Source organism: Lissotriton helveticus, chromosome 10 (assembly GCF_964261635.1).
Source record: "Lissotriton helveticus chromosome 10, aLisHel1.1, whole genome shotgun sequence".
Lineage (NCBI taxonomy): Eukaryota > Metazoa > Chordata > Amphibia > Caudata > Salamandridae > Lissotriton > Lissotriton helveticus.
The window spans coordinates 440,885,530-440,907,791 of record NC_136071.1 but is presented as its reverse complement, the minus strand read 5'-3'; the positions used below and the strand labels follow the sequence as shown (position 1 = coordinate 440,907,791).

The 22,262-nt window shown below is 48.9% G+C and overlaps 1 protein-coding gene across 1 annotated transcript in view; it reads right to left on the bottom strand.

The window, feature by feature from the left end:
- Window positions 1-22,262, bottom strand: part of RHBDL1 (rhomboid like 1) — a 533,195-nt gene that overhangs the window by 407,177 nt on the left and 103,756 nt on the right. The window contains exon 2 of the mRNA XM_078664288.1: window positions 19,202-19,360. Within this exon, the coding sequence (XP_078520414.1) occupies window positions 19,202-19,360 (159 nt within the window). The remainder of the gene's footprint in view (window positions 1-19,201; window positions 19,361-22,262) is intronic.

Genomic DNA, 22,262 nt, shown 5'->3' with positions numbered 1-22,262 from the left:
TCGCAAAAAATTGCGAATACTTAAATTGCGGAAAAAAAATGATTCATCTCAAAAATTGGATTTGTGTGAGGAGGGCCTGCCGTTGGTCACCGTGGGGCGCCGGCCTTACATGCCTACGCCGGAGTAGAGCGGAGCGCGACCTGGGTGGCGGCCGGCGATACCTGAGGCGGAGAACGTTGCGGTACTTTCCCTGTGGGGCCCCGACACAAGACTGGCTTGCTTCTTGGCGTGTTGAGGGCAGCCCCGCTGGAGCATTCTTAGAGGTGCCGGAGACCGCGCCGGCCTGTTTGGGAGGTGCCCACTCCTGATATACAGGTTGACGGCTGAGGCTGCCACCGGACCCCAAGCTCCCTAGAGCACTGCTGAGGAATTGGAGTGCGCCATGACCAGGGGAGGCAACAGTGGGGGCGCTTCAAAACAGGGCCCGATGGACAAATTCGCCAGGCCGAGCGGGGGTGCCGGGGCTGCCGGAGGCCACCAGGGCCCCGGACCCGACAACGCGGCGTTGATGGCGGCGATTACGCAGTCCAGAGACATGTTGGATGCCAAGATAGGGGCGGGCGGTGCAGATGTAACCCTGCTTCGACAGGATTTACGCAACGCGGTGGCCCGCATTACTGAAGCTGAGACCAGGATTTCGGGGGTGGAAAACGACGTGGTGATCCTCAAGAAGAAGGTTGCTGCCATGGAGGGGATTGAAAGGGGCCTAGCGCTGCGTGTTGAGGACGCGGAAGGACGGGCCAGAAGAAATAATCTGCGCTTTGTGGGCTTTCCGGAGGACTGTGAGAAAGGGAACATGGAGGAGTTTTTGACTCAGTGGCTGGAGGGCTGGCTCCCACCGGACTCCTTGTCGCGCTGCTTCGTCATAGAGCGAGCACATCGTGCTTTACTCCCAAAGCCACCTACCGGTGCCCGTCCCCGCGCGGTGATAGCCAAACTGCTCAATTATCACGACAGAGACGTCATATTGAGACAGGCCCGAGCCAAGGACCCCCCCCCTAATGTATGAAAATCACAAAATTCTCATCTTCCCCGACTATACGAGACTGGTTCAGCAGCAGCGACAATCTTTCACTGCAGCGAAAGCCCGCCTACGGGAACTGAAAATCCCCTATGCCCTGCTATATCCGGCCCGGCTGAGAGTGGTGTTTCAATCTCGCACTCAATTCTTTAATTCTCCGGAGGACGTCTTTGAGTGGACGGACGAGACGGTGCGTGTCAAGGTACATACTCCGCCGAGACGGGGGTCGGACTCGTCATCCACAACGGAACGTGGGAAGACGCCGCGCAGGTCACGCAGCAGGAGCAACTGGAGGGCGCGTCCCAAGAAGCGCCCGCCTCCCCAGGAGGAACCGGAGGAGGCAGTGGATCCACCGACCTCCCCTCCCCGGAACACTTGAGACCCTGAGTTGCATCATGCTTGGCGACGGTTAGGGCCCGGAGGGGCCGAGATGGCGCCATTGGGGTGGGGGAGGGGCAGATGCTGATTGCGGTCATGCCACTTGATCTTGTATTGCATAACAGTTTGTTGACGGGTGGAGTGTGGGTCGGGAGACGCTAGAGACAGAGCGGGCCTTCTCCCGGACTTTGTGCCCGCGAGTTGGGTGGGGGTTGTTTGAAGCCTAGTGGGTAGTTGGGAGGGATCCATTGGAGCAGTGAGTCTCTGGCCTCCCGTTGGGGGTTGGACACTAGCTGCGCCGCGACAGGTACTTCAATGTTGCTGAGGTATGGGGTGGGGGGTTGGGCGGTTGTCACAGTTTGAGGAAGGGGGGGGTAGGAGTTAGGATTGTTAGGGGAGGTAGGGACTGGGGGGGTGTTGGGGGGGCGGTTTTGGTTTCTGCACGGTGTCTACGGAAGTCGGGAAGTGTGTATATGTGTGTATGCGGCCTCTGCTGCCGGACGGTTTGCAAAAATGGCATATTGATGGCGGTTGACGGTCAGGAGGGGGAACCCCCTCGAGCTTCATTACGAGTGTTGAGCTGGAATGTGCGAGGGGTGCTTGATAAAATCAAGAGGGGTGCAGTGCTACGGATGGGAAAGAGAGAAAAGGCGGATGTCATGCTCCTTCAAGAAACACACCTCATGGGCACCAAGACCCTTGGTCTGCGTAGATACGGATTCGACCAGGTGTTTCATGCCGGGTTTACGAGAGGGTCCAGAGGGGTTGCGATTTTGATTCACCGCAGAGCTCGATATGTACATGAGACACAGTGGTTGGATATGCATGGTCGATATGCGTTGGTCAAGGGGATGGTGGGTGGTGAGCCCATGGTATTTGGCAGTGTCTATGCCCCGCCACCACTGCAGGAGGCTCTGATAGAGCGACTGTTTGATGTCTGGGCCGAGATTCCGCATGTGTTGACTATTGTGGGTGGGGATTGGAACAATGTGATGAATGGACGACTTGATCGATATAGGCCTGGGGTGGGTCCACTTCCCGAGGTTGTCACAAAACTGAGCAGGATGGCGCAGGGGATGGGTTGGTTGGATGCCTGGCGATACCAGCATGCATGTAGTCGTGAATATACATTCGTCTCTGCGGTCCATAAGTCCTTCTCACGCCTGGATTACCTCTTTATCCCCCAACCCTGGATAGGGAGGGTGGGTTCTACTTCGATACTTCCGAGAGGCCTGTCGGACCATTCTCCGATCTCCTTGACGCTGCTCCTAGATGCGACGCGCCAGCCGTTTCGATGGCGCCTCTCCACATGGCACCTGCAGCGTGATGACTATCAGTCTCACATGAGGGAGGCGATAGCGCATTATTGGGCGGAGAATGATGGACCCGATACAGATGTCATGACTCAGTGGGAGGCTCTGAAGCCGGTGCTCCGCGGAGTGGACATTGCGTGGTGCGCAGCGAACCGTCGGGCCCGCCACTCGGCCGTCGAGGAGGCGGCGAGTCGGGTCCGACGCTGGGAGGCGGAAAGCACGTTGAGTGATGGTGGCGACGCGGTGAGGCAGCTGCTCTATCATCAACAGGTGTACTCCTCCTTATTACTAGATGAGGCCCGCCAAGTTTGGCTAGCTACTCAGAGTAGGATATATCAATGGGGGGACAAAGCTAGCACGATGCTTTACCGACTGTGCCAGGGCACATTTCAGGCCCAGCCCCTGCCGGGGCTCCGGGACGAACTGGGTGGTCCTATAGTGGCCCCGACGGTCCTGGCCGATACTTTTGCGCAATACTATGCGACGTTGTATGCCCCCCGGGAGTCGCTCCCGGCGGAAGAGGTAGACAAATTCCTGGCGGACCTTCCGCCCCGGGCGCTCTCAGATGAGGCTTGTGCCTGTCTGGATCTCCCGTTGTCGGCTGAGGAGCTGGGGGAGGCTCTAGGTGAGCTGAACTCTGGCAAGGCCCCTGGGCCTAACGGCTTCCCGTGTGAGTTCATGAAGACGTTCCATCTTCAACTAGGGATGCGCTATAGGAAGGCTCTGGAGGCGGCCAGGGATTGTGGATGTATGCCGGCAGACTGGCGACACGCGGAAGTGGTGGTCTTCTGCAAACCGGGAAGGCCGCCGGATCGCCCTGAGTCGTACCGACCGATTTCCTTGCTTAATTTTGAGGCGAAGGTGTTGGCCAAGGCACTGGCGAAGCGCCTACTCCCTTACATTGCGGACCTGGTTCACCCTGACCAAGCCGGTTTCATGCCCCATAGAGCGACGCGACATAATATCCGACGGGCACAGTTAATAGTGGAGGCTGCGCGTGCGGCGGGGATCCCGGCGGCCCTTTTCCTGGCGGATATTGATAGGGCATTTGACTCCCTGAGCTGGCAGTTTCTCCGGGCGCTTCTTCTCCGCCTCAATTTGGGCCCGCGCTTCCTGTCCTACATTCATTTACTATATACTGACCTGACGGCGGCGGTGAGAGTAGCGGGAGCAGTCTCTAGTTCGTTCCAGATAGGCAGAGGTACCCGTCAGGGGTGCCCCCTCTCGCCTTACCTGTTCGCTCTGGCGATGGAACCACTGGCGGCATGGGTGAGAGTGGATGCGCAGCTACATGGGGTAGAATGGATAGGGGGCCCGTCGGATAAAATCGCGCTCTATGCGGATGATGTCCTCTTCTTTCTTACGAACCTAAATAGATCTGGGCCTAGAGTCCTGGAGATCATGCGCATCTTTGGCGAGGTGTCCGGACTCACGCTGAATGTGCAAAAGTCGAAATTGTGGGCCCTAGGAGGCGGTGACGCCCTAGGCCCGTGGGCTTCGGCCCTCCAGGTGGTGACGGAAGGCCTGCAGTACCTCGGTGTCTTTCTGACCGAGGAGCCGAGCGTCTCGTGGAACCGCAATGTGCTCCCCGTGTGGGACAGAGTAAGGTCAGATATGCAAATATGGTCCAGGATGCCCCTTAATGTATATGGGCGATCAGCCATCTTCAAAATGGTAGCTCTGCCCCGTCTTCTTTACCAACTGCAGAATCACCCGTATCCTATTTCATCGCAGTGGTTTCGGCAAGTGAACTCAGCCCTGGGTCGGTTCTTATGGACAGGGGGGGCAGTGAGGGTGGCGCTCCGCACCTGCTTCCTCTCGACCTATAGTGGAGGGCTGGCGACCTCGGACGTCCAGTCTTATTATCAAGCTTCGCACCTGCTGGTCCTCAATGACTGGTGGTATGGGGATCGGGGCGACCCGACCTATGCTCTGGAAAGGTACCTGATGGACCCACACACACTCCACACGGTCTTATACTCGGCGGCCCTCAGGAAGAGACTCCTGGTGCACTTACTCGCTTGATAGCGGAGGCTCTTGGATTTACCCAGCGAGGCACAGCAGCACTTTTCTCCAGCGCACCAGCGCACCATCTTCACCCCTCGCCGCACCCGCTCCGCGGGTGCCGCTTCGCTCCGTGGGTGACGGGGCAACTCTTCGAGGGATCATCGTCTGTGGCGGCAAGGTGGAAACGGGCGTGAGGCTACAGCGGGGCTGCGAGCGTGCGGGGACTTCAATACCCAGAAGTCCCTGCAAGACCGACGGTTAGCTTCTGGTCCGCTCTCCCTGCTGGCCCGCCCCCCCGCCCATCTGCCTCTTTAAAAACCACCCTGACTTTTAAACGCGTGGGGCACTTACTCGCTTGATAGCGGAGGCTCTTGGATTTACCCAGCGAGGCACAGCAGCACTTTTCTCCAGCGCACCAGCGCACCATCTTCACCCCTCGCCGCACCCGCTCCGCGGGTGCCGCTTCGATCCGTGGGTGACGGGGCAACTCTTCGAGGGATCATCGTCTGTGGCGGCAAGGCGGAAACGGGCGTGAGGCTACAGCGGTGCTGCGAGCGTGCGGGGACTTCAATACCCAGAAGTCCCTGCAAGACCGACGGTTAGCTTCCGGTCCGCTCTCCCTGCTGGGCCGCCCCCCTGCCCATCTGCCTCTTTAAAAACCACCCTGACTTTTAAACGCGTGGGGCACTTACTCGCTTGATAGCGGAGGCTCTTGGATTTACCCAGCGAGGCCCAGCAGCACTTTTCTCCAGCGCACCAGCGCACCATCTTCACCCCTCGCCGCACCCGCTCCGCGGGTGCCGCTTCGCTCCGTGGGTGACGGGGCAACTCTTCGAGGGATCATCGTCTGTGGCGGCAAGGCGGAAACGGGCGTGAGGCTACAGCGGGGCTGCGAGCGTGCGGGGACTTCAATACCCAGAAGTCCCTGCAAGACCGACGGTTAGCTTCCGGTCCGCTCTCCCTGCTGGCCCGCCCCCCCGCCCATCTGCCTCTTTAAAAACCACCCTGACTTTTAAACGCGTGGGGCACTTACTCGCTTGATAGCGGAGGCTCTTGGATTTACCCAGCGAGGCACAGCAGCACTTTTCTCCAGCGCACCAGCGCACCATCTTCACCCCTCGCCGCACCCGCTCCGCGGGTGCCGCTTCGCTCCGTGGGTGACGGGGCAACTCTTCGAGGGATCATCGTCTGTGGCGGCAAGGCGGAAACGGGCGTGAGGCTACAGCGGGGCTGCGAGCGTGCGGGGACTTCAATACCCAGAAGTCCCTGCAAGACCGACGGTTAGCTTCCGGTCCGCTCTCCCTGCTGGCCCGCCCCACCGCCCTTTCCAACCGCTATAAACAGTATTGGTTCTCCCGCAGCGCGGGACGCAGCCCGGGGCAAAGACCGGGCTAAGAGCGGGCCGTTTGAGGCCGTTCGAGGTCTGAGCGGTCTGGTCTGGGCCCCTTCTCTTTCACCCTAGCCTTACCCTTTTATTTCTCTTTTTTATTTCTTCAAACTGACATTGGCCATTATTATTGTCCTGGCTGGTAGTTTCTCTATGCCCTAATGTGCACTCGTGTAACTCGCAATAGGGCGGCCAAGGGGGGGCTGGTTCACAATGGTCCTATGGACGATTTTATCACACGCACAAATATCGCCATAGACCATGAAATTACCAAACTCCAAACTAGAGTGTCCCTTGACTTGGAAGCTGCTAGGAAGTTGTCACTCGAATTTGCTAATTCCAAGAAATCTTCCCTAGGGCACATAGCATCTGCCATCACCCCAAATCGCGCACATAATCCACAGTGCGTATTAACGATGGCTAATGTTCACGACACTCCTGTTTTGCCTATCCCCTCGCCACCTCCGTGCCCACTACCTCTGCATGAAGGTTTGTCCATCCCTGTGGGTAGCCCTCCCCATCCTCTCACTTCTATTTCCTATTCCTCAGATATTTCTGTTGCATCCACTTCTTATGGTAGACTTGATAGCATCCCGGCCAATCCGCACAAAAGAAAACGTTCCCCCAGCACAACTTCTTTACAGAAAAAGACCAAAAACCAGGGGGCTAACCTTTCTAATGCTGGTAACACCCCAGCCGACGGTAGTCTGGGAATGCTCTACACTCCTCCGCAGGCTCCTTGGTGTAACGTTAACGTGGAGTTAGCTCCTGCTGCTTCCAAAAGTATTCCATCAATTGAGAGAGCAGATCTTGTCACTAATGACCAGGAGGGGAGGGAAAGGGAATTTATAGGAGTGGTTTGGGATACCTTGAAAAGTCTCCTATCTCCCCTGGATTTAAGACTCTCTCGAATTGAGAACAACCTCCTAGAGATGGAGAAAAGCATCATAGCTTTGGCCACACTTGGCTTGAGAGGTCTTGAACACCAGGGATTGATAAATAATAATACGGCTCTCCAGGTTCCCACACCTTCCCCCACAGTTTTGCTTGGCCCGTCTCTCGACCCTATTGTGCCTTGTCCCACTCAGCCCATCCCTAAACCACGTACTAAGAGAGTTGTCACCACAAACCCGACACCCCAGCCTAGGGCTAACACCCCAAACGCTTCCATCTTACAACCACACACCCGTACTAAGATGGCTGCCCCGAGGACACAGAATCCTAATAGTTCTAGCCTCCGATCCACCCAGGTCTACCAGGAAAAAACCTCTACTCGCTCTACTGGGGGTCCTTATACCAAAAGCAATTTTCGAGGGGGATATATTGATCTCCCTCCTGAAGCCAATGATTACGTGGTGGTTTTGACGGGTGTGCCAGAGATAGAGAATGGCCATCACGAATATCAGCGTTCCTTACATAACAAGGTCATGCACTGGCTTAACACCTACAGACCGATTCCCAATGGCAGAAGGAGCAGAGTCACAATGGTACGCAGAGTACCGTGGGTGGGATCAACAAGGAAATCCATTCCCGGTGACTGCATAGTCGTGACGTTTGACGATCTTTTCACGGCTAATCACATCTGCACCTGGGTAAGCCAAGATGGGGGCTCCTCCATTGCCCCGAGGCCTTTGTCATTCTTTTATCCACCACGCGTTGCATACCCACAGGGGGGCAATTGGTCTTTGGGTCCCCAACAGCCTAGCTGGGGGTACTCCTTCAGGGAGCATAATCCGACTAGAGGCTGGCTCGGGATTACAACTTCAAATAGGTTCGGCAGTCTTGAGGATGTTGACTGACTCCCAATGTCTCCTGCTCTGGTACCATCAACCCAACCTATGGCCTCTTTGTTGGAAGCTGATACCTGCCCCCTGTTGACTACCCTGGTTGTGACTAGTACTGCCCTTCCGATGCAAACTAGGACCCAGGTTTCCCCTGTACAGGGCCTGCTGTACTTCTCCAACTCTGACGGTAATACCAGTACTTCCGCAATTGTGAGTGAGATAGCCCTTGACCCGTCGCCACCTATAGCTCCTCTCCAGTCCTCCTGGCTTGTCGGTTCCGACGCTGCTCCTCCAGTCCCTGCCCCCCCGACCCGCAAAAGACCTGCAGGCAACTCCCAGCTTAAGATTTTAAGCTGGAATGTGGCAGGGCTTGCTCGAAATTTCGATAAGCCAGACTGGAACTCCTTTGTGGAGCCTTTCGGAATTTGCCTCCTCCAAGAAACCTGGTGCTTGGAGCCCTTGCACAGGGTGGGTTTCACGACGTACTCTGTACCAGCATCCAAACCCAAGGGCAGTAAAGGCCGCCCTTCCGGTGGCCTTCTTATCTGGGTCAGTATCACACTGGGGCTTTCCATAAGACACATAAACACCCAATCTCCAGATCTGATGAGACTTACCATACAGTGTCCGGGGGGCAGGTTCCTAGAAGTGTTTAATCTGTATCTTAGGGGGGCCAGGGGGGGGAACTCTCTCTTATCTTCAACCAGAGTCGAAGAGGAGCTTAGTGGTTGCAATATTGACTCCCTTATCGTCCTGGCTGGGGATTTTAATTGCTGTTTTGAACCGCTGGCCAGCGAAGACATTTTGGACACCTGGGAAGACGATGCTAAGAGAGGTATCCCTTTGCTCATTCTTGACCCAATCAAAAAATGGACACAGAATGTCATTGACATTAATTCTCTCTGTTTAGAATATGACCTCAGGGCCACAAATGGCCGTTCTAAATCAGATACCAGGGGTGCGCACACCTTCAACAGGGTGGGCTACACCTCGAGAATAGATTATATACTGCTAAACCACAACTTATGGCAGTATTTCCAAGACATGGAAGTCCAACAAACAATGGATAGTGATCATAATCCTCTGGTCCTATCACTTGCCCTCCCGTGGGAAATAGGGAATTCATCATCGCCCAGTTCTAATTGGAAATCGTCCCACGAGGTTGTCCCATCCAATTGTGGTAGGCGATTAAAATGGGCAAAAGTCGCCGCGGACGAAACGAGAATGGCCCAAGCTGGGACCATAATGACGAAAGCTAAGCGCCTTTTGGGTGCGTTGGATTCCGATAATGCCGTCCTTACGACATTTACGGAGACCATCGCATCGCTTAGTAACTTGTTTTTAGTTCCTCAGGGTAAGGCCAGGGCTATTCGGAGAACTGTAATCAGGGGTAGAGACCAATGGTACTCCCCCGCCTGTCGTGTAGCCAAAAGCGAACTTATCCGGGCAGTTGGCAAGAAAGTGCCCGCTCTGATTTCACTCGCTAAGAAAAACTATAAAAAAGCCCAAGCAGTGGCAAAGGCTACCCATGAAACAAACTTCTGGAGAGATCTAATGGATGCTTGCTCCAGTAAGGACTCAAGGGGTTTCTGGGCCTTGCTTAGAGGAAGGGACAGGCCGGCCGACTCACTGTTGACATGTAACATCACAGGGGAGGCCTGGTTGGCTCACTTTTCCAAACTTTATTCTAACCCATTAGGGGCTTTGGACCAGATTAGGGGTCCCAGATACAGCGTAGCTGACGCTAGCATAGATTTAGACCCCATTTTTACACCTAAGGAGGTTGAAGTAGCGATCAGGTGCCTTGTGCCCAATAAGGCGGCAAGCCCAGATGGCGTTCCTGGCGACTTGCTCCGGACTAACTTGGAGGTGTGGAGCTTACTCATTGCCCAACTTCTGAATGAGGCCATGAAGGGCGGAGGCTTCCCAGATTCATGGAGGGGTGCGGAAGTCGTCCCTATTTTTAAAAAAGGCTGTAGGGACGACCCTGCCAACTACCGACCTATAAGTCTGCTTGATTCTACCCAGAAGGTAGCAGGGAAGGTAGTTTTAGGGAGGATTTTGCAGTGGGCCGATGAAAAGCAGGTCTTGTCTGACTTTCAGGCCGGTTTTAGAACAGGTACTGGCACGATTGAGCAGACATTTCGTTTCCTAATGCTTTATTGGAAAGTGGTAAAACTGGGCAAAGGCAGTCTGTATCTCGCCTTCATAGATTTGCGGACTGCCTTTGACCTAGTCCCACGCAACCAATTGTGGGCTGTCCTTGAGGGCTTGGGCATGCCCTCGTACCTGCTCGCATTGATCATTAAATTCCATGAAAGCAATTTTGCTCAAGTCAGATGGGGGGCGCAGGGCCAAAAAACACCTCGCATCTCTGTAGACAGGGGTGTCCGCCAGGGGTGTGTGCTAGCCCCCACTCTGTTTTCACTATATCTAAACGGAGTGGTGGAGCATATTCTTAAACTACCAGCAGATGCACCCTCCCTGGCGGGCAGGAAGATACCAACTCTCCTGTTTGCAGATGATACCCTGTTGATCTCGAAATCCCCGCTAGGCCTCCAAACGCTGTTATCAAGGTTCAAGGGCTTTTGTGATTCCAGGGGCTTGGCTATTAACATCAGTAAAACCAAGTTCCTGGTGCTGAATCCCCCTAGGAAGTCAGTACACCCCCCAACCCTTGACTCAATTCCACTAGAAAGGGTAAGGGAATTCGATTATTTAGGCATCCGAATCTGTGACTCTATGAGTTGGAAGGCACATCACCAAAAAACTATTCTGTCTCATAGGAGGGTCACGGGTGCGTTATTAAAAGAACATCGTGCCTCTCCCCTTAAACCTATCGGGGTGATACTAGATATTTATAGGGCAAAAGCTGTGAGTGCGGCGTTGTATGGGGCAGAGCTGTGGGGTACGCAGAAATTTGACACTTTGTCTCAACTTGAGAATAAATTTCACAAAGACCTAATGAGGCTCCCTCATAGCTCTCCCACTCTTCCTCTCCTTCTTGACACAGGCACACGCTCCATAGCCGAGCAGGCTAAGCTACGCCCTCTTCTACTGTGGGCCCGCATATGGAATGTCCCTGAACTCTCAAGCTACGCTGACGCACTACGTGAACTCCTCTCAACCCCGGGTTGGTATAAGATCGGCTGGCTCCTGGAAGTAAAGCGCCTCCTTTGCGTATTGGGCCTGGGAGACGCATGGGCCAATAGATCTTCACCACCTAAACAGCTGCTAAAGAAAATATTCTGGTCGTGGGTGGAAAACGAGAGAGGGAGCCACTCCAATCTATGTAGATCTGCTGCTGAGTTTTTGGTCATTAAAGATCTCCCTTTTAGAGAACCTTACCTGGATGTGATCTCCAATCCAATAGATAGGGCACTGTATTTTAAATTTAGGGTTGGAGTTTTGCCCCTTGGTACATGGACAGCGAATTGGAAACCCCCTTGGCAAACTATAGCAACCTGCCCTTTCTGTGCTAATAGGGATGAATCCATTGCCCACTTAATGTTTGAGTGTTCAGCGTATGCTGCTCCTCGCCGTAGATGGCTGAAACCGCTTTGTTTGAGGCTGGGCACCCGGTCACACGCGGAGGCCTTACAGATGTTAAGATCAGACACGCACCCCTTTATTGCTTGTGGCCTGGCAAAATTTCTGGGATGGGTTTGGAGGATAAGATCTGCAAGGAAAATGATCCTCCAGTAAAGTCACCTACCCCGATTCCTCTGGTTTTAGCCATCTATTGCTGTGTCTTTTTCTTCCTTTAAGGATGATATATTGTCTATGTGTATAAATGTATTTTAGATGGCTGATTTGCACAATTGTTGCACATATTATACTGTCTTCTATTGATCTGCCTGTTTGTATTGATGGTCGAATTGTATAATTGTTTATATTTTATAACTATTTTTATACTGTAATGCTTTTAAGAAATGATAAAATATTTTGAAATAAAGCTATACAACAACAACGAGAGACTCCCGGTGGTCACTCAGACGGTGTTTAGGGTGTGGCGCGAGGCGCTAAAACGCATGGGTTGGTGGAACAAATTGACGGGGGAGACCCCTTTATGGCACAACGGGAGGTTGCCAGCGCTGGCGTCCCTGCGCGGCTTTGAGGGCTGGGACGCCATCGGCATATCGACGCTGGGCAACGTTATGAAAGGTGCGGTTCTCAAATCATTCCAGGCTCTGCGTGATGAATACGAAATGCCCCAGTCCCAGTTCTTTCGATACCTGCAGCTCAGGCACGCCCTGGCCCCCGCTATAGCGGACTTGACCTCCCTGCCGGAGTTCAGTCCCCTAGAAGCCAAACTATTTATGGGGGAATTGGAATCCAAAAAAATCTCTAGGATATACCAAACATTGGTTACCCACTGTTCCATGTCCCTTGATAGGCTGCGCCTGGTGTGGGAGGAAGAATTGGGCAGTTTGGAGGAGGAGGACTGGAGAGAAGCCCTTGAAGCCCCTAGAGGGGCAGCAATCGCAATGCGACTGCGCTTTATTCAATTTAAATACCTTCATAGGGCGTATTATACAAGGGAACGACTGTGGAGGGCGGGACTGATTGCCTCCCCGGCGTGCCTGAGATGTGGAAGTGAGACGGGTTCCTTTATTCATACGGTATGGGAGTGTGTGCGACTGCAGAGATTCTGGTCCGGAGTGTGGGATTGTTTGGAGGAGGTGTTAGGCTGGGACCTTCCTCGCACACCGAAGCTGGGCCTCCTGCATGTGCTGGAACGGGTGGGGGGGAATGTGTATAAACGCCACTTGCTCCTATTGGGCCTTGTGGTGGCCAAACGAGACATTGCCCAGGCCTGGAAGGCGCCTCGAGCCCCGTTGCTAGAAGTATGGAAACGAGGCCTGGACTATAATATGGGGCTGGAACGCCCAATATTTGAGGCCAGGGGGTGTCCTACGAAACATTTTAGGATCTGGAAAAGGTGGGCGGACTACCGGGGCCTACTGCTGGACCCCCCGGTGCCTCGAGACACTGACATTGCACAAGTCCTGCCTGTCTCTGGATGAAGGGGCGCACACACAGCTCTTTTACTGGCTACACTTCTCTTGATAGACAATGTTTACATCGTGCGGGGTTTTGGGAGGGTACCGGGTGGGGCAGCGGGGGGGGGAATGTTGACAGAATATATCTAAACGTGATTACCTAATGAACGTGCTGCATCTCTGATTCTTTTCCGGGAGCGGTGCATTATTTCCTGTATTCTGTCTATTTCTGAAAACCAATAAAATTTTGTTCTGAAAAAAAAAATTGGATTTGCATTCGCAAATGGCCGAATTTTGCGATTCGCACCGTTTGCGAATGCAAAAACCAATGATGCATGTGCTCCAATGAGTTTGTGGGAGATGTAAGTGTAATAATCTGAGCACAATTGATCTTTAGGTCTGAGTAGAAGGTTAAAGTAATTTCTTGTTGATAATAGCACCAAAAAGCACCCTCAACAGTATTCTACCGCAGATCTAGTATGCAGACGACTAGCCCACTCACTTGCCAATGAATATTGCTTGTCGTCCATGTGTTCTCACAAGCTGAGCCCTTATATCTTTCTTTCAAAGTGATTTCATAACTCTACAGGACACACAGTCATTCAGTAGGACGAAACGACCTGTTTGGCCTGCTGTTAAGGGGAGGCAGGGGCCTCACAGTGGCTGCCTGCAGGTTACAGCAGAAGGCACTTTAAGTTGCTTACTGGAGCAAGTTCAGTCTCACAGACAGAATGTCCTGTTAGCAAAGATCAATCTTAAATCAGGCGCGCACAATGATTTATCAAAAACATTGTTGGACATGTTTTACATTCCATATGATAAATCGAATGATGAAGAGTTATTACAGAATGTGAGAAACAAGTGAAATGTATGTCGGAACATTTGCCAATCTACTATCCAGCTATTTGGGAATTGTAATCTGGGATATGCATGGTATTGGTGTTCTTGTTATTATTGTTTTGGTGTCGCCCTATGTGATGTCCTATGGTGTTGGTGGTATGTTCTAAATGGGCTGGTTGGAATGTTGTGGCTTGATGGCTGACAGTGACAGGTGGCTCTGTGAAGCAAGGCTGGTGTGGATGGAGTTTCTCCTCCCTTCAGTAAAGAGCTTTTGGACCATCTCATTCTCTTGCATGTACTACTGCAGACTGCTTCCACAGCAACATGCAGACTGGCAGGAGCATGACATGATTGATGAGTGAATACAGGAGGCATGGGCCATTCAAGGTGTGTCATTTGCAATCCTGGCATTGACACAGGCTTTGCTGGATTGTTATCCACAGAATTAGTTTGTAAATAAGCACAAACGTCTAACCGGAAGGAACAGTGTAATACTGTGCTCCCCTCCTGTGATAAGCTAGCCCACATATTCATATCTACAGGAATGAGAAGTTGAATAATGTAGCAGCAGTTGCTGAAAACATTATAATATGTGGCTCATTAGTAAAAAGGTTAACTGCTGAAGCACTGAAATGCTCAAAAGGGATTTTTTGAGAAAACTAATTGGATACACGTCCTCGGAAATCGTACATAAGTGGATGGGAATGATGGTGTTATTTAGAGTAGATGCATGACTGAGGACAGAAGCCAAACTCTCATAAGAATGTCCAGAAGGAATTTAAAGAAGGTATGAAAGCAAAAAAATACACGCAATGTAAAAAATTGGCATTTAATTAGTCAAAGGGCAATATAATTATTCTACAGGCTAATGAGGCCTCTAATGGAATTAATGAATAATTATTAATAAAGATTAAAAGGAATATTTACTGGACTTATGCAAATTAAGGATTTCTGTACAAGTATAATTTTGGAAACACTCTAGTCAATTAGTCAGAGAAAATTGGTGGAATTGGGCGCTCTACGTCTGCAAGTCTGGACATAATTTGCCCAAGCTGATTTTTGGTAAGGTTGCATATTAATAGCTTGCTATGAAACCGGTTCTATGATAAGGTTTCCAAACAGGGTACCTTCCTTCCATAATTCCCGTCCCATAGCAATCTATAGAAGCCAAGCCTGTGTGGTGGCCCTTTATAGGGCAGACTTATGGGGCCATTGCAATTTGGATATCCGGTAGAATACAGAGAATACTTTTCTCAAGACATTACCAAATTTCTCCAAAGTACTCCCATACTTCCCAGCCTCATGGGCCTAAATGTGAGATCCATTTCCGATATTGATGCTCTGAGAACTATACAATTTTGGTTAAGAGTGTGGGCAACAGAGGAGCTAGAGCCCTACAGTGAATGGCTCAGAGGTTCGCTGGAAGGCTTGTGTGCTGACAGGATCCCTTGGTGTTCCCATTTAAAGAGTTGGTTATTCAAGCTAAGTTCAGGGGATTTTTGGTCATACCCCCTACAGCTCCCATGCAATGCTATTGAAAAACTCAAATCGGCCTATTGGAATCTTGTGTTGGGAGGAAAAATTTCAAGGATAACCTCGGGTAGTTTAACAGATGCTTTTTTATCATTTAAATGTGCTTTTGAGTTTGACATATACTTAGACATGGTAACTAAACCTTTTGCAAGAGCACTCCATATCAGGGTCAGACTGGGGACCTTACCATTAACAACTTTCACTTGTCTATGGAAAAACGAGACAGCTAGATTTAATACGTGTCCATTGGGATGCGCAGACGTAGAGTCCATCGTGTTTTATTCCTCTGAATGCCCCATAAAAACCAACGTCTCCATTGGACTAAACCACTCTGTAAACTGATGTGCTTTAGGGATCACCATACAGCACTGAGAGTATGTAGAACAAATACCAGTGGCCCGGTTATTTTTTCAATTGCTATCAGCAATATTCCATGTGAGGTCTAAGAAAACTTATGGTTAAGAAATGACAATGGTTTTCTTTGAGCATTGCCGCGAGATTTTAAGACATCAGAGTCGAGATTGTTGAATCTCATTCTTATTTTTTTTTTACGATTGTATCATTTTTCAACGAACTATATGCAATTGTATATATGCATTTTATTTGTATATGATTGTATGGCTGTTGTCTCTTAGGTTTTTTTTGCGAGCCGAAATAAAGGAATATGATGATGATCACGAAATGAGCTTGCTATGAAACAATGCATAAATCTCTAAATATTATCCCCTATTCTTGGAGGGAAGTGACTACTTGCCAATCTTTAACACTGAAGACAGTCTGGGGTCTACTAACTATTCGCTGAGATTGATCATAACCGGTAAAATCTGTGGCGATTATTAATGAACACAGGATGGCCACACTCTAGTAAGTTAATCCATGGATGCCATCAAATCAAATAAATATCTGCTGCAGTCCGCAGCTTTCTGATGCGCTCTGTTTTAGTGCCAGCAGATTCATATCACATTAACGAATGGCTTCTGCGAAACAAATGGCCAAATAGGGAATACCCTGACTGATTCTTTCAATCAAGGCTCCATACACAATACCTGAGATATATGCGCGTTGTTCACACAGGTGGGATGACAGACAGCGTAAAAACTCCGATACTTGTCAAGGGAGGACATCCTTTGCTGTTTGATCTCTATAATAATGACTTCTCTGATATATTGACTGAGGCACATTCCTTTGCACCTTAACCCGGGTGAGAATCAATTCCTACATTAATGTATGGCAATGATTTAGCTGTAATGGACCATGTATCAGTCAGGTATCAAAAGGCCTTTGACAAATTGACAACATTCTATTATTTGAACAATATTCAGAGTAATTGAGGGACTCTAATATTATGTTATAAAGGTGGAGATATATAGATTTTCATATTACATGAAAGATCAGTTTGAGTGTGTCAGCTAATCAAACTACCTGGATTTGTCCTTTGATGATCAATTGAACTTGAGCCAGTGCTGAAGGGCAAGACGTCTTCCTCTATTTAGACTCTGAAGGGTCTTTAATGATACACTGTTTAATCGGATGGCTCCACAATCGTCACACCATGTTTGTCCTATTCTGATGAAAGTCATTTTGGGTCTTACACATGGGGCTCAGGCTAGGAGACAATCATGGGTGATAAAATAGCTGTGATTTGGGCTCTGGATACCCCATTTGTGTATAACACAATTTTTATTGATTTCAGTTTAGCAAACGAACAGAACACAAGAAGAAGACCGTTTTGGTTTAGTACATAGATGATCCTTGAATGCACCAACAGCAGGATAATATGTGGGAGCATCCTCACCCCGCGGAAGTCTCAATTCCAAAGTATACACACCACTTCCCCCAAATCTTAATATGCTTCTGAAGGCAACCCCGTGCCTGATAAACAGGCCGCTCCATCATGCTCACCAGTTCACACCTGCCCGCCACTCAACAAGGGTGGGGGTGTGAGGTGTTTCTGCCTATGAGCAATGGCTCTCTTCGCTACCTGTGTAGCCACACCCACGAATATTCACTCAGCAATGGGGCCTCTTAAGTCCTCTAGGATACCCAGTAGGGTGATTCTCAGAGTCAAGGCCACCTCTTTGTCTAGAACTCGGACAGGCTCTCTTCAATCCCATGCCAGAACCCCCACAGCCGGGGACAGGACCAGTTCACATGGAAGAAGTCTGGGTTTAGGTCGGAGCAGTGAAAGGATGGAGGTTGGAGAGAGCCCCCTTGAGCCACAATCGTCGGGGTGTGGGATAGGAGGCATGTAAGTAGTACAGCTGGGTTAACTGCAGCCTGGAGGAGATGACAACCCTTCAAGACACATTGCTTGTGCATCCTGCCAGTCCACATCCTCCAAGGGGCCACCCACTCCTCCTACTTCAATTTGAAGGGAAGGGACTCTTCTGGGCGTTAATACTAGTGTAGGGTACATATATGCGATTGCCTTTTTTGCTGAGCTGACCCAAAAGCATCTTAGCCTTGAGTGGGTGAATTCGGGGCAGGTGGTGGAATCTTGGATGGTAGGATAGGGCCTGGAGCAGCTGCAGGTACTAGTCACACCAGATGCTTCCGAGGGTGGTGAGCCCTATGTTGTCTGACCCCTTAAAACCCTGTGTGCTGTAGCCAGTGCCAGGTCCACAGGGGAGTAAGCTGTGTGATAGTTTTGTCCCATCTTGTAAAGTGCTGGGCCACTAGCCACACCCTGATATCCACTACGGTTAGGCACGGAGAGTGATGGGATACAGGCTCGCCATACAGCAACTCCACAACAGCGTCCAAGCCCAGGTGAGAGAGTTCCATCCGTTAGGCTGGGTCGTCCCAAGCCCCACTTAACCAATCGTTAATGACCACCATTTGTGATGCCCAGCAATATAACTGGACATCAGCCATCCCAGGACCAGCGTTGTACATTGACTGCCTGCCTCTGCCAAACGTTAAATTTAGAACGGATATGGAAGTTACGTGTAGCGGACCTCCGGGGGGGAGGGGGATATGGGGGAAGAGGAGGAATATGAATGTATGGTCGGTTGGTAAAATGGTTTTATACTGGTGAGTTACCTGTATATCTGACTCTTAAAATCTTTATGTGTTTATTTATTTGAGAGTTTAGTAGTGTGCTGCATGCAACCTTTTGGTTATTTAATAGCACAAAAGGTTGTAGGGATTGTCCAGTCTAAACATAAAGTAAAATAGGGGGAGAAAAAGTCCACTCAGGAAGACCAGTTTGCTGTATTTCATATTCTGTGGTCACAGCCCCTAGATTTCTGGAAAGTCTATTAGGAAGCAATTTTGAATAGTAAAGTTTCTGGAATCTCTCACAATACATAGATGTTCAGGCTCACATGACTCCAAAACGTACCTTTAGCACAATCCTACTAGGTGGTATTTAATCATGCCTCCTCTTCCTTTAGCTTGATGTCCTTACAGCCTTGCTTTGGAAGTACATTTTAATATGCTACTCATATTAAAAACACCTCCTGATGTTTTTAATCAGGACTGTCTAGTTCCCTCTGCCCCTTTATGAAGCTGAGCAGAGTCCCAAGAGGACAAACAATAGGTGGGTTATGCAGAGTGTGCCTGGAAGGCCATCTGGATGTTGAAGGACACCTTCCTGACACACTGCAACTGTGAGGCCAGATCTCTCTAGAAGCTGACCCTTGACTACTCGCTAACAAAGTCCACAGATGACCCTCATTTGAGGTACAATGCTCATTTTGCTCGCATTCTCCATTGAAACATATTCTCTTATTTATATCTCAAACTGCATCTTATTGCACTTTTTGAGACACTTAAGTGGTTGCGACAGTGGCACCATCATTGGCATTTATAGCAGATAACCTCAACAGCAGGGATATGATTGTATTAGACAGTTTTTGTATATTATAACAAAATGACGTAAGGCTAGGGCGACTTAAGGTGGTAGCACATGCAGGAGTACTCACGTTACTGACCAGGTCAACCAGCTCCTGATAACAAATCTGCCCATCATCATTGTTCTGCGCCAGTGCAAAGAGCATCTCCAGCTTGGCAGGGTCCAGGGGCAGCTCATGGTTGTGGACTAGGCTGGCAAAGGTGTCTGCTCCGATGAAGCCGGTATTGTCGGGGTCAAGCTGCAGGGAAGTCAAAAGAAGGACATAAATGAATGTTTCTAATTAGGGATCAAGTTCTGTGGAAAAAGAAACATCTAACTTTTTTTAAAAGCAATCAAAGACATGGGGGTATGCTGACCCCAGCAGGCCACAATCCCTGTGAGTTTAGGGATTCGCAACGGGTCGCAAACCGAGACCTACCTCATGAATATTAATATTAATTTGGTAGGTCTATTTGCGACCCACTGGGAATAGCAAATTGTGTCATAAACACTAGTACATGGGTGTTTGCAATTTCCAAATAGCGAATCACAAATGTTCGCTATTTGGTAATCGCAAAGCCAAACCTATCTACATCTGGTCCTTAATATCGATCCACATTCTCCTGCTGCTGGTAGTAATTACTTGCTGTCAGTGCCTCTGAATCCTTACTGAATCCTTTGCAACCACACTTGAATTATTTTGCTAAGCTTCTGTGTTCTTCTTCCTCCAACTGGGTATCCTGCTGCTAAACCTCAACTAGAGCTAAAACTTGTGTATTTTTTTATTGTAACCCCTGCACCTACACCACAATTGCGACAGAGTTTGAATACCAAAATGTCTTCTCCTTCTTAATAACCACCTCTATGCCTTAGTGCAAGTGCACTTGTGCCCTGCATCCCTATTGCTACACCCCAAATCTCTCTAATTTGTTGTCCGAGCTTTGATTTGGGAGTATGTGCATTGGTTATGAATAATATGAAAGTGTAGCAATGGTTGTTGTTAGCCCTCTCTTGCTTTTATTGTCAAGAAAAATCAATGGAAGCATTTATTAATGCCATAGACAATCAGTCCCAGCACTTCCTGAATGTATCTGGAAAAGTGTGCAGGTCAGAGAGTTCTCCTGCACCTCACACATAAAAATTTAAAAAGCCCAGGAAGTCAGCTTTTAGATGACTCAGGATTTAGGTGGAACCCCTGCTTTATCTCCCAGGTCACCTTCCTGGCACACTAAACAATCCCTGACTACTATTAACATACTCATTAAGTGACTCTGGTGTTCTGCTTTGGCATAAGATTTGGTCATCTGAGCACACAGAGCTTAATCGCGCCATTGAAAAGGCCTGTCTTAGATCAGTGTCTGCTATTAAAATTCCTTGGCTTAAGTTCGTAAAACATTTTTTGTCGGACATCGGCCATCCTGAGTATTTTGACCACGCAGAGATTTTGAATAGTATTAAAGTGTCTCTGATCCTTTCCCAAACCAAATATATGCTGCTTAATAGGGTATTCTGGACCCCCCAAAAACTATTTAAACTTAACCTAAGGGATAGCCCTAACTGCCGGAACTGTGACCAGACTGAAGGGGACCTACCACATATGTTTTTTCATTGTCCCTCCCTAAGAAAATACTGGAATAGTGTCTTTGACTGCATTGAACATATCTTTAAGATCAAACCTAAGAGAGAGTTTATTTATGTCATTCTAGGCGCCATCGACCCGGCAGTGATTAAGGAATATGATCGACAGCTGCTAGATCTATTACTCACCCTAGCGTGCAAAGTCATTTTGTGCAAATGGAAGAACACCACAGAGGTCTCCTTTAAAATGTGGAAGGACTGGGTGTCGTGCATTAGAGGGGTTGATAACAGTGCTTTACATTCCTCCCCCTGGCGCGCTTCCAATAAGAAACTTTGGAAATCCCTTGATGCCTCTTCAATCTCGTTTGATCCTCCGTAGAGAATGCACTGGTTTCTTTCTTCCAAGCAGGTATAGCAAACCGTCCATGTACTAGGAATACACTAGAATACTTGTTTCTCCCACATAATATTACATTAATCACTAGCAATATGATACTGTTAATCATCTGGATGTAGGTTAATCGCGACAATTGGTACTAGGCCACAGACATGTGTTTCCTCTGTATTTCTTTATTTCAGTTATTTAGACAACTTATTTCAATTCATTTATACATTTGTATGTCTTACGTATTTCTTTTAGTCCATGCACGTTATATTTTCTGTATTCAGGTTGAATCATTTTGAGGCTGAAGATTGTATTTACAACGAATTGAGTCCTATTCAAGCTATATCAAGTATGTAATGTAATGTGATATTAAGGTTAGCCATAATCTAATCTAATCTAATGCAATGTATCATTTGTATTTCCTGTGTTGTGATTTGGACGCCCCCTTTCTTTCATTTTGTTCTGTTTCTTCTTTCTTCAATAAAAATGACTTGAACACAAAAAAAAGCTGAATTTCAAATAATTACTTGAGGAACTGAGGTTCTCTTCTGAAATTACTAAACCTTCTGTTCCGAAGAAGTAACTGATTCTGCCTACTCATGGAATGCAACCTTATTTATAAAAAGTATACAACACTCAGCATAGATTTTTTTCTGACACGATTCCGGTTGGACATTTTCCACGCTTAACCAGCTTTCCCAACACAAATAACTGGTCATATGAACTAATGAAATGCCATTGTAACAATGTATCTATGCAGAGTACCATGCACATCTTATTTTTCTGTAAGTACTACTCAGATTTGAGGAATTGCCTAATTAGGCCCCTTATAAGCCCCTAAGATTTGTGCAAAGTCGACCAGCTTTTATCTGTTTGCAAACTCTTCCAAATCTGTACACGTGTTGTGTCTGAATTTATTATGGGCTGTTATCAGGTGGAGGAAGCTGTGATAGATATTTTACTGACAGAAAGAATATGTGTACGTCTTTTTATTTATATGGATTTTTTTTAATTCTATTTGTTTCGTTTTAAACTTAATATTGTTATATATTTATTTGAATGCTTTTATGATTCTTGGTTAACACTGTGTAAATGTATTATTGCTTGCAGTGTTTAATTTATTGTTGAGTGTGTGGTCCGACTTTGTCCAGGCTATGAACTTCCTGACATCTCGGGAATTACTTGACCTATAGGACTG